The sequence below is a fragment of the Ambystoma mexicanum genome, chromosome 8 (assembly GCF_040938575.1).
Source record: "Ambystoma mexicanum isolate Mex_15411 chromosome 8, UKY_AmexF1_1, whole genome shotgun sequence".
Taxonomy (NCBI): Eukaryota; Metazoa; Chordata; class Amphibia; order Caudata; family Ambystomatidae; genus Ambystoma; species Ambystoma mexicanum.
In genome coordinates, this window is record NC_090929.1 from 1,121,313,294 (window position 1) to 1,121,326,819 (window position 13,526).

The window sequence follows — 13,526 nt, forward strand, 5'->3', positions numbered from 1 at the left end:
TTGCCCCGTCTAGCCCTTCCTTCGGCCTCCTCGGATCTCTTCTCTAGGTCTGCAACCTTGGACTTCAAGACTGCCGTGGCTCCTGCCGCTTCTTCTAATGAAGTCTCGGTGTTTGTCACCCTCTCGGTTAATTTGCGAGCGTCCTGACGCATGAGTTGAATGTCCATTTTAAATTTGTCTATCTTAGAGTCTGTGTGTCCTCAATGAAGCAATAGCCTCCAATATTTGGGAGTGGTTATCCATGGGTTCCCCTTCTTTCGTGTGGGTAATCTCTGGAGCACAAGAGTGAGCCAGTGTGGGGGTTTTGGCTTGGCGGATACAAATGAGTCCATTGTGGCTGCTTTCGCTTTGTTCCTGGTGGCCATTTTGGAGTCTCCGTGGTGCTGCCCTGGGACACTTTAGATGAGTTACCGGTGGGGGTATTAGCTGTCTCTCTGTGTGTAAAGTAATGAGTGACGTTCCCAAGGTGTCAAAAGTCAATAAATCCGAAGCTGCAGGGGTGTAGGGGTGCTATATCTGAAGTCGCCGAACTGCCCCTGCCTCTGAGCGAGAGATATGTGGGCTCTTGCAACTGGTTCACGATGTCCTGTGCCCCGGGGCGACGCTGGGGAGGAACCTCCGGTGGTAGTGTGCGCCCTCAGCTGGCCGTCCCCAGAGACGGATGAGCCCGCGTAGTGTACCGCGGGTGTAGAGGTGCCGCTGTGGGGGGCCTCGCCCAGTGGTGAGAAGTAGGATGGGGGCTCTCCCTTCCGATGTTCTGCATGCGATCGTCCTCCGTCGTGGTGTCTCTGCTCGATCTGGCCTCCTTAGTCCCCGGATGCCGTTTGATGGCGGCTTCTTTCTCGGAGTTTCCGCTTAATGGCGCCGGACGCCATCTTGGATGCGTATGGGAGCGGGGGAGGGAGTATGATTTGAGGACAATTTCGCCGACCAGAGGGTCCGAATTCCCAGTTGGTCGAGCAGGTTGCGTCGGGGTTGGCTTCTCGCACCTCCGCATCAGCTTTTCGCGGTCGTAGGCACTTCTTATACCGGCAAAAAGGATCGAGAAACGGCGTCTCGGCCGCTGCTCGGCTATTCAGCCTCTGTACGCCATCGGCTCCAGGCCACGCCCCCCTACTTTATCTGAATGTATATATATATTATTAGAGATATATCACAATTGTAAATAATTTTAGTAACACTGTATACAACCTACTGCCTCGCTTTATAGCAATGCCTCCCTGCTAAGTCTGTACATACCTTCTCTTTATCACTGTAAATTATGTAACACTGTAACTCTGTTACATTGTAATTCTATGTAACATTGTAAACTTTGCATATTCTCTTCTCTTTGCGCCCAGTTACCCTTGGGTCTGGCGCGCATTACAAATAAATAAACAAACAAAGAGCATTCCCAATGGCGTAGATTTACTTAGTCATTGGTCTCCTTGGTTGCGGTTCAAGGAACAGGGCTGCATACTGCCTCTTTTAAGCCCACCCACCCCCATTAGACCTATCCTGCAGTTACCCTTACATTACATTTGGTTGTGGCAACTGGGTATACGAATCCTGTCTGGGATTGCCATAGACCTTTGGGGTTGGTAGCCGCCTCCTTCCTACACACGAAACTAGAAAGTACTCTCTCAGGAAATTGTCATGACATAACCACACTTGACTATTGCATTGATCCCAACTGAATCCAATGGGCCAAATTTTGAAACCCTTTGAGACTCCTAAGTATCCAGTATCGGGTACTTATCAGAAACTCTTGTTGAACAATTGTTCCTAGGTTAGGGGTTGGACTGCTTAAGCTTATTCGCTGCCTTATAATTGTCTAAGGCTGATGATAACTGTTTAATGTATTTCCCCACAATTTAAGCTTGAACCCAAAGTGTGGTAATTGTCTCAATTAGACACTAATGTTTTGGTGTGTGTATGTACATATAATTTAGCTTAACTTTTAGTATACTTGGACTATTGCACAAGTGTTGTTAAATAACTATATTTCTGATACTTAACCTGTGTGAATGATCTTGCTTGACAATCGCCTGTTTGTGCTAACTGTACTTTACTGATTTCATTGCTGCTCAGTCATTCCATCAGTGAGAGTTTGGTTGGACTTTTTGTAAATTTTGCAGATCCACTAAGGTTAGTTTCTCAAATCCCTATGCTTGTAGAGGCACTGGAAATCTCTATATCAGGAAGCCCATTTTCATCATATAATCTATACATAAATATACCTACATGCATCTCTCTCTAATATGTCCCCACCTTCACAAGACTCTCTACACCACAATCCAATAAATGGCTCTCCTAAAGCATTGCCTCAATAGGTATCTACCCAAAGATCCATTTATTTTCATCAGTGTCTGTACAGAGCACACATATGGAGGTTCAACTACACCACTTTAGGTGTCATGCATTTAGTGTTCTGGAGTATGAATAAAGTGCTATGGAATCCCAAAGGCACAATTCATGAGTTGCTTTGAAACTTGTATGTCTGGCAATGTAAATCATGACCTCTAAGCCTCCTTTGCTCATCTTTGGTTGCAGTGAATGAATAAAGAAAGTGTAAGCACAGTAGAAGGTGAATCAGTTGGACTGAAATATAGAATAAAATGTCGGTGCAATAGTGAATAATTGAATGGTTGTACAAGGTAGAAAGTCCACCCTTTACCCATTTTGTGAGTTATCTACATATTTGCTATTTTTTTTTTTATTCTCTGACAATTTTTCCCAGACCTCATTGGGGATGTGATCTTGAATGCTTGTACCCTTTTGGGATCTGTGACAAAGTAAAATGCTGTATGATGAGGATGGTGACCATTGGGTCCGGGGATGAACACCCGCCACCCGCTCCATAATGCATGTCAAAGATCAGATACACAGATAAAACCCTATGCTCCCCACTCCAACCTCAGCCTTGTCTGCCAACTATACACAAATCACTAGAGGTAACCAGGGTTACAGCAGAAAACTTTAGTGATATGGGAATAATGCCAAGGTTAGGAGACGGGCCGAGAGGAGAGGGCCATGCCAGGTCCCTAGACCCAGCTAAGATGCCTGACAGGGTAGTGAATGAAGTCAGGGAGCTGGAGCAGGGCCAAGCCACACGCTCGGTCAGTTTGAATAACTATGGATCAACAGCCTTCGAAATGGATACTCAACCCACATTGACAACCCAGAGCTCAGGGGCAGGTAGTGCCAAGTAATCTTTGAGTCTTGAGAATCACCATGACATCCTGAAAACACCAGAAGCAGCAAAGACAGACCCAAAACAGTCTGGTGGGGGCAACTGGATCTGTTCCTGTGAAAGCATTTTCGTCGTCCTCCAACATCAAAGGTATCGCCTCTGCTTCTTAACGCAGAATCTGAGCACCACATCCCTTCAGAAATACTGGTGTGGCTGTTGCCTCTGCGTGGCCTTTCCTTCGATGACTGAACAGTGTAGCGCGACCCTTGTACAGTCCTCTTTGTATGGACATATACTGTGGCCTATCGTGCTGCACTTTGTTCCAACCATGATATGTAATACCTGACTGTGGTCACTATCATGCTTTCTTTGATTTGATCTGGAGTTCCTGAACTGCTGTTCCTTTACTTGTTCATCTTCATGGAGTCCTTCTGACTCCAGCCGGGCTCTCTGGTCCAATCTTCTGGCCTACTGTACGAAAGGTGCCCTCGGAATTCCCTCCAGTCTCCACTGGCAAGCCCAAAGACTGAGCAGGACTCGCTGCCGAGTTCTTGCTGGCCAAGGAAAATCCAAACTAGACCTGGACCAGAGTCAGATGAGAATTCAACCATAGGAGGGAGAATAACAGCTGTGTGGCAGACATGCATCAAGCAGACTTTCTCGCAAATGCAAACAATCTGCCTAACAGCTTCTGCTTTTTAAGAGGATAGCCCTGGCTGCCATTATGAGGATGTCTGGCCCTAAAATGGGAGATAGGGATTTTGAGCCCTCTCACTGTGGGGCCCAGGGCAGTGGCCAAATGTAATTTTTAAAATGCACAAGCACCTTGTTTTAGGAATAGTTCAGCTCAGTACACATGAGCAGAAGGTGGAACCATCATTGGAGAACCTTTCATGAACAAAGCTATTAATGGGTAAATGGACCAAGCAACCAGAGCACTCATTGGGATAATTGCTTCTTGAGTGCACTTATAAAAAGAGGCCGACACCTCCTGTTGAGGTGGCTAAGATAGCATTCTAGAGTGTACGTTGTTTTGCAATGAAGAGGGTGGAGGAGAACAGATGGAGAGCCAGAACCTGCATTGGTGGAGGCAAATAGGCCAGTTAGTAAGAAAGCTACGAAACTGAGTGGCTTAAGTTAAGTGAGGTCCATTGCAAAACCTGACAGTTTGTAAGGCTGGACTCAAGAGCCTGCTAGGATCCTGGGCCTAAAGTCTGATAGTGCCAAGCCTTGAATCAAGAAGTTGCAGAGCAGGCTAATGGGAGGCAAGGTCGCTATTCCATCAAATGAAGCTTGCAATACTTGGGAAACCAGGGGCGAGGTAGACAAAATTCCTACCTCACAGAACAAATAGGGTAAGAGTGGAAGTTAAAGGTCTTGCCTTGGTAAAGCATCTAAAATTCTCTTGTGCCAGAGGGGTATGATACAGCATTGGTCCTGGTAGACATCCCAATGAGCTATTTGACAGAGGAATCATCCAAAAGGATAAATGCCTACGGAAAGTGTCCTGGGACCCTGAAAACATCCCTGAGATTATGAGTTATCTGAAGAACATGTTCCTGGTTGCGGAGGCCCCAGGGCCTAATACTTGAGAAACCAGGGGCGAGGTAGACAAAATTCCTACCTCACAGAACAACTAGGGTAAGAGTGGAAGTTAAAGGTCTTGCCTTGCTAAAGCATCTAAAATTCTCTTGTGCCAGAGGGGTATGATACAGCATTGGTCCTGGTAGACATCCCAATGAGCTATTTGACAGAGGAATCATCCAAAAGGATAAATGCCTACGGAAAGTGTCCTGGGACCCTGAAAACATCCCTGAGATTATGAGTTATCTGAAGAACATGTTCCTGGTTGCGGAGGCCCCAGGGCCTTGTGAATTAACTTGGGGAATGTACTATGTATATTCTCACTTGACCTAGTTCTACTTCACACACTTTTTCATATAGAAATATCTATATGTTTATTGTTGAGTTTGTCCCCAGGTTATATAGGAGTTTTCTCACCAGGCCCTAAATCCTAGGACTCGTGAAAAGAGAAAACCATGGCTGATGGTCTCCAAGCCAGCAATACATGACTATTACAACACAGCTTGAGTAAGAGGGGGACATACCCTACTGAGGCTACGAATTATCCACACCTACTATTAAACATTAGACTCTGTAAGGTAGATGGGCATTATGCTTAAGAGCGAGTTTCTTATTTCTACTGATACGACTGGTCCAGTTAAATGATTTAATGTTGGATCCCTTTATGTTATTATTACCTTTACTCCAAATTATTCTCTGAATGAAGCCTGCAGATATTTTTTTCTGATTGTTCTGTTCCTCCCACCTCATTACAGAACCTTTTCAGATGGTATCAGCATATAGCGTCTTAGTTTAAATCTCTTTTAAATCCTCTTTGAGGAATACAATAGGGAGTGCTGCCTGTAAGCATTTCCAACCAGATATGCTGGCATTCTTAGCAAAACGCCATCCGCACATCTTCATGTAAATGGAGATTGAGGCTGAGGGAAGTAGGCTTTTGCATCAATGAAGCCTTGGATTTCTGAGGAGGGGGCTATCAGATCCTAGCTCCCTGTGTTAAAATACTCCCCTGACCTTGCCCCAGGCCGCCATCCTTGCATTATCTTTATTTTTGCCATTGGGTTTGGTAATGGTAGAGGAAGGTCCAACACTACAATAAGAATTCCCTTTAGGTGTGACTACAACAGTTAACAGAGAATGGATATTTCAGCATGCACAGCTGCACAATATTAAGGAAGCCGAAAGCCTTTGTGGGCCCCAAATAATTGATAACAAAGATCGTTCCAGGTTAGAGTGTTTTCAATCCAATCAAATGCAGGTTTATTTTGGATAACATCCATAACATCTTATAAAAGTAACTGTTCCGGCATATAAAAAGCAACAACACATGCATTATAAGTTGACATCGAGTGCATTGTGAAAACACAACAGTGGCAATGCATAATTATTTAACTTTCCTTCGTATCCTTACTATTTAACTTACCTTTTGTATACGTAATTCTTCTAAAAGTTTGCACCACTCAAGTTTCCACATAATCAGATATGTGTAAATGAAAAAAGTTAGACAGCATTAACACCACTATAATTTCTTCATGTTGTGAACAAAAAGGACACAGACAAATGTCATCATCCCATTGAAACCATAAGGCTAAAGTGAGTAGATGTCAAATATTAAATCTAAAACTGATGAGCAGTTTCTTTCTGAGGGTTCTAAAACTCATGGTAAATACTGTTCTATGCAGCTGCAAGTGGATAGCATAGAATGACCTATGTTATGTCTTTTAGTTCTTCATGGTCGGTCTGCCTGGAATGTATTCATTAGTAACAATTTAACCTGTTTCCTCCTCAGTTTAGTTGTTGCGTCGTTCAAATACCAATCTGATCATTTAACCAAAGATGATGTATCTTTAACATACTTAAGCCCTGGGATCTTTGAGCCGCAGTGCCTCAAATGTATATCTAAGATTTTCCTAGTGAAATCGGCCTGAGGGCTACTCCATAGAGATAATCAGAATAAAATAGCTCTACATCGGAACTCATCTGCCAGAAGTTGATTGGTTTCTGAATATGGGACTTATTTAGCAGAGCATGCTGGAGAAATATGGCATGTTTTTAAAAAAGTGTCTTCAGCTTTTTCTAAGCTACTCAATGACCAAAACACAACACCGCAGAACCTTAGTATGCCACAGACCTGGGGTTTGCCTGATGCATACCAACTATAGTTGATACTGACGGTTTTCATAAACAAATCTACAAGTTGAGCAATAGTGTCCTAGGCTTCTTTCATAGTTGAACGTTGTCTATTCAAGTGCCCAAAAACCTTCTCTGATTGCCAGAAAATGAAACCCCCAGTGATCAAAATCATTTTAAATGTAAACATTCTCTTCAATTCAAAGTTTTGTGCTCATGTATAAAACACCATTTACGTGTTTTCCATTGTGTAACCTAAAATAGCCATACACAATTCAATCTGAAATGGCATCTAGTCAAAGGACAGTGGTAGGAAGGGCATGTACATCACTCTGACACCTACTTACTCATTTGCTCCTCTTGACACCACTGCAAGAAATTTCTTAACAGGTAGTATAATAAACCAAGGACTTGATGGCAGCCTATGCATAGCATGTGAAGCTAAAACGGACATGAGTTGCAAAAATACTGCTCCAGCTACATTTTCCCTGCATAATCTAAAGTAGCTGTTACAAAACTACCCAGCTAGACTGCAAATGGTACTTCTCCTGCAGTGGCATATAAATTATATCTCTAGCCTTCAAGAGTTTTTAAAAATCCATCCCTGCACATCAGAATTGCACCCGACGTTGCTCTGTTGCTCCAAGAATAAACACGTTTCTGTGCAACTGCAACATACAGCAGATTAGGATTTTTCATTTCTCAATACCCACGTTTGTATCTCTATGAAGACCTCACCACTAGATGAACATATGCAATGTGCGCATGCACTAACACACACACATACTTTCTCTGCCCTCTCTCCCTTTCTCTCGCATATATATCATCTCCGAGTCCCATCCCCCAGTCATTTTTAATCAAACCCTTTGCCCATGTGCAGTAACATTGTTATTGCCCATTGTATTCAGGGATGAGAATGCGGAGCCCAGCACCTACATTTCTGTGTCTGAATACAGAGTGCTTCATAGGAAATGGCAATGTGTTCCCTTTATAGAATGCTTTTAGTAGGCATTCAAGATAGAGTTGCTTGTGGAAGTCTTCTGTTATTTGGCACATGTACATCTGGTTTCCTCCTTCATAACGCATGTACTTTCTTTTGTTTCAGAATGCAGATGTAAAGAAGACCGAAGATGTAAAGAAGACCACTACACCTGTGCATTTCACTGGGAACATAGAGGGTAGTGACCCATCTCCTGCTGCGCTCTCATCCTCCGCTCTGCTGGCCAGAATGAAGGCAAGGAACCATCTCATGCAGCAGCAGCCAGAGAGTGAAGACAATGTAATGGAAATCCCACAGCCTTCCACGGATCAGTCAGTGTCCACAGAGCATGATGCGTTGCTGGCAGACATGCGCAATTACATTGCCTTCCAGGCTCATGTGGACGGGCAGGCTAGCACACAGGAACTGCTGCAGGAGTTTGAGCCAAAGCTGACACCAGCCCAGGCTTGCGTTTTCCGAGAACTTCTCCGAAACCTTTGTACATTTACGCGTGGCCCTGGCGGACAGGGTGTCTGGAAGTTGAAGCCAGCATTCCGTTGAAGTGGTAGCGTGGAGGAGGAAATGTTCTTTTGGAATGTTGGACAAGTCATCTCTCATGACCTTGCCATCCACCCCAATTTGTAAATAACTTTGTACAAAGCAGCTGGGTTTTACCCCAAACTGATATCTGTAGCATTCAGTATAGTGAACAATGGAATTTAACTGCATCTACCTCATGCTGAAATGAGCAATGTCTTTTTGCCTTCTCTTCGGTCTCTTCCCCTGTGTGATAAAGCACTGGTCATCGGTTCCATGTCAAAGGAGCACTGTAGAGTTGATCCTACTGCGCTGTGTTCAGACGTTGCGATATGTGATTATATAAAACCAGAACCCCTTTTCACAGCTGTAATGAGTGGCCTTGTAATCGTGACACCCCCTCCCTCATCAGCACTAGTTGACACAGTTCTTTATAAAAAAGAGATGTTGGGTAACATGGATTTGTTAACAGTCTAAATCATATGTACCTTCAACAGGATCTGTAAGGGTCTGGGTGACAACCAGCCCTTTATAGTGGTAGAGGAAAAATGTATGATTACCATCCCTACACATGTCTTCTTCTTCATGGAGACATTGGTGCTTCTACTCTGTTTTGCTGGCAGCCATCCACTCTAGATCTTTGCATCAAATTGTGTTTACAAGTGAATCTTACTTGTATCAATGTAGGCCCCAGTGTAAATATACTTTAATAGATTTATTAGAACCTTTATGTTCTCTTGATGTTCTCTCTCACCAACTGCTGATCCTTTTGGTACTGGTCTTTTTTAGGACTTCACATTTACAAACACGTTAGTAAAGCTACATGAAATCTGAGAGCTCTGTTCTGTTCTACCGCACATACCTTCTGATTTCCATATATGCAGGAGTGTGAGCTCCCTGTAGTGTTTTCCCTACCACATGTTGCAGATTGGATTAAAAAGTGGTTCCATATCTTTTGAGCCGTCAGTTTATTGTACATTTGCTGACTTATTATCTTGTCCATTTTCTCATATATAATCTCTTTACAGACAGAATATCGAAGAGTAAATGTTGCAAAGAGGTAGGAGAAATGGAATTGTGTACCCTAGAGTTAAGTAGGACCAGGGTGCCGTAGGGCAACCCACGATTGGGAATTAAGGAGCAATAACTGTGGCATTAAACATTTGGAATAGAATTGGTGGCTAAAGACGGATAATTAAGACATGAAGCACTCTTGAGAAGGACAATACAGGACAATTGTGTGGAACAGAGCCATGAAAGGGAGAGGGAAATCGCTATTTAAGGTTGATGTATCTGCAGGAGAAATCTAGAGATATGGAAGAGTGGAGGGTGTTGTACAGAGGATTGTATGGCTGTCATTTGGCTTCAGATCTGTTGTAGAAAACTAAGTTCACATATAATTTTACTTCTTGGTCCAGATTCTTTACTAACAAAAATATGTTCTCCAGCATGGTCTGGCATGGATTCACATGCTCATGAATATTTCCCGTCGTCGGGCCTGGAATCCTCAGTAAAAGAAAAAACTGTTTCACTTTCACTTAAAAACGGTATTTCTCCTCTAAACCAATCACACTACTCCAGGTCATACTGCCCCCAGCCAATGACTGCCCTCTCCCTAAGCCACTCCTCTGGCAGCCATCTTCAGGCTTTTACCGCACATTGAAGTGTTGGGAGTCCTCGAGTTTTGCTCCGTGAGCTATTGTATGTTTTTTGCGCTTTGTCAAAACCGAGCCCGAGTGCTCTTCTCTCCATCTGCCAACAAGCGGGGATTCATTTGTTGGTGAATTTCAGCGCTCCTCAAGGGCAAGTATCTTCATAAAAGTTTCCAAAAGGCTATCGGACATACTCCGCACCTCTGGCCATGGTGGAGCAGAAGGAAGGAAGATCCCCTTTCAAGCTCTGCACCAGATGTGGACTGCGGAATATGTTTGTGGAGGACAAACCCCTTCAATGCCTCTACTGCCTTCAGCCGGACCACAAAGAAGGAGATTGCTAAATCTGCCGTGGCTTCTCCAAGAAAACGATAAAGGATCGACACAGTAGACCCAAGCAGGGTCATGCCCCTCACCTAGCTACGGCCGTTCTGACGAGCAGGTTTCAAATGGATTGTGTCCTCCCACGTATTCCTCATCTTAGATATATCCTTACATTCAGCTTTGCTGCTTTGGAAAATGTTTCTCTCTCCACCAGAGGGCGCTCCACTCGAGGCGACGGCTTCGATGTCCCTCGGCAGCTTTCGTCGAGTGTTGACGTCATCCGTAGTATAAATGCTTCGAGCGTGCCCGTTGGCCTCAGTTCCGTTTTTCCGTTAGCTTCACTTCGGATCGAAATAAAACAGCGCTTCAGTCTTAAGTGATTATGTCGTCTTCCTCGAACCCATCTACTCCGAAAACGGGGTTTAAGAAGTGTCTAAGGTGCGGCAGAAAAATGTGAGAGAACGCGGCCCAGACCCCCTCAAAAATGTCTGTTGAAGGTCATGCCTCTAGTCACAAAAGTGACAGAGGAACGTCTAAAACTAAGAAGTCCGACAAGAAATTGTTGAGGGTGTCTTCTAGGGACTCTTCCCAGACACCTAAAAAGACAGACTCTACGAAAAAGACTTTCGACGTCGATAAGTCTTTAAAGACTTCGACAAAAACATCGAGTATAAAGGGTCTGTCAAACTAGAAATTATATCGTGCCTCCTATTGCTATTAATATATGTATATTGGCCTACGCCAAGCTGCTTATAAACTACATGTGAATAAACTCGCATTGCAAGGTCCTGACCTTAGAAACCATGTAAACTGTCATTTTGGGTCAAGCTGCCATTTTAGGTTTTCTTGCTCTATAAAGTCACCATGTGAGCTAAAATGGTAGCCTATGTTATTCAGAACAGAACTCGATTGTGATGACCTCTGTACAGCTAATGTATAACTTGCCTGCAGGCCACTTGTTAGGGTCATGAGCTGAGACCTTGTCCTTCTGCTGACCTGTGTGCAATGGATTACCTGTATCACCGAAACTGATCTATAATTGAATGAGAACACCTGCTTAACTACATTGTATAAACTAAGTCCTGCATTGTAATGTTAGGCCTAGAGCATACATTATTACCATTTCTTCTTGTTAATGTATAAACCTAAGATGAACTAGATTTGACCTGGCAAGGGACCCTAGAGCAGTAACTTATTTATGGAATGGTTAACCCAAAGGAGGGCTGAACAGCAGGCTTGAAATGTGTAAAAGCCTGACTGTTTCAATGAATATTTGCACTCACTAAGCACACCGAACCACGCCGGAGTTCGCTGTGTTGTACTGGGGGGTCGATAGCTATCTGAATTTTGTTCTGTTCTTTTGTAACTGGATTCAGTATAAAATAAAGTGCTTTGTATGTTCCTTTGTAACCTGTGTTTGGTGTGTTTCCTTTTTGGTTACCCTGCCTCATATTATTTCCTTGTTTTCACAGTTGGCGCCTGGAATAGGGACCCTCAAGATTGATGCCGGATTATTGAAGGTTGACGCACGCTATCGGTCCGGGATCGGACGTTGTGACATAACGGGCCCGACTGAACGAGACGCGACACCTCAACAGCGCTGCCCGATCCGTTCCCTGGACGATAGCCGTGTGGTCTGAGACGGCATCTTGACGAGGGTCAATTTTTTGAGGCGGGCAGATTTGCCGAAATCACCATACACAAGGTAAAATTCGTTAGGTAAGTCCTTTGTAAACCGATCGGTCCTCCTTAGGTTTGGTCAGGTGAGTCGTTACCCGACTCTTAATTTAACCCTGACAATTTGAATTTGGCGCATTGTATCTGCAGACACAATTATTGACCAGGTAACACCGAGTATTTGAGAAATGCCTGGGAAATTGTCTAGCTGCTTTAGGGCATTATTCCGCAGCGATAGACAATCTTTGGAATTTAGCCATCCGGCACCACAGGAGGGGTCACCGGCATGTACTATGTACTGTAAGCATGGCATTGGAAGTGTAGTATTTAATAAAATTTGGCACAGACAAACCAGCCATGCCTCCGAACTTCAGTGGCCAGTCAATGGTAGTTTTGAAATCCCTCGTATCGAATATTTAGAGTCAGTCTTGTTAAAAAAAGAAGGCCAGACCTGCAGCATTTGATGTTTTGCAAAATTGGAAAAGAGAAGCGTTGCAGCAGCTTAAAAGTAGGGAAAAACATGTGCGCCGTCATAAAACAAATGCTGAAAAGGCGTTGTTATATGATCAGGACAAACAGTCTGAGTCGGATAGGAATATGGACAGGGCTTTCTCACTCGGTATTCAGAAAATCTATCTTCTAAAGATCTTCATGTTTCTGATGAGTTTATCGACAAATTGTTAAATGAACGAAGGCCTGGTGCCTCTGCACCACCTCCGTATGTTCCTCTTCCTCCTGCTGTACCTCTTCCTCCTGCTGTACCTCTTCCTGCTGTTATTCCTGCTCTTCCTGCTCAACCTGTTGTTCCTATTCCTCCGGTTGTTCCACCACCTGCTCCTCTGCCTCTTCCCATTGCACCAGTAATAGTACCTCCATTGAATTTGCCTGTACCCTCACTCCCAAGTAGTTCTGTATCGCTTGTAGTTGATCACAGTGCGGGGTCGAGGATAGTTACTCGTAATACTGTTCCTACAGAAAAGAAACATGATTTGTTTGCATGGGCTAAGCATTTTATGGAGAGAGATGATCGAGCTAATGTTCTTGCCACACTTTCTAATATGGATAATTTTCCTGAGAAAAATGTTTTCATTGAAGGTTTAGGGATTCATTTATGTGTAATGTGGGGTAAATTAAATAATGGAGACCTCCCACAAGGGTTGAGGGACCTGAATACTTTAGCGTTTTCAAGAGACACTGTGGAGAAGGTACGTGAGCATGTTGAGAGGATATTTGAGTATAGAAAGGAGTTGGAAAGGTTACGGAATGAGGATGACGAAGAAGAAAGTATTTATGTACAGAAACAATTTCTTCTGTGTCGTAAATCGACATCTGAGGAGGCGCGAATTTATACAAAAGATGCGATTAGATGGATTTCAGACATATCGATAACTCCAGTTGAGGTATATGACACATACAGTCAATATACGCTAGAAATGCAGAGGAAAGTGATACAGGTAATGGTAGAGTACCT

At 43.7% G+C, this 13,526-nt stretch overlaps 1 protein-coding gene across 1 annotated transcript in view; it reads left to right on the top strand.

Annotated features, from left to right (window-relative positions):
- The window catches only part of ERCC6 (ERCC excision repair 6, chromatin remodeling factor), a 921,458-nt gene extending 909,670 nt beyond the window's left edge, over positions 1-11,788 (top strand). The window contains exon 21 of the mRNA XM_069611154.1: positions 7,992-11,788. Within this exon, the coding sequence (XP_069467255.1) occupies positions 7,992-8,426 (435 nt within the window). The 3' untranslated portion in view covers positions 8,427-11,788. The remainder of the gene's footprint in view (positions 1-7,991) is intronic.
- The last annotated feature ends 1,738 nt before the right edge of the window (positions 11,789-13,526 follow it).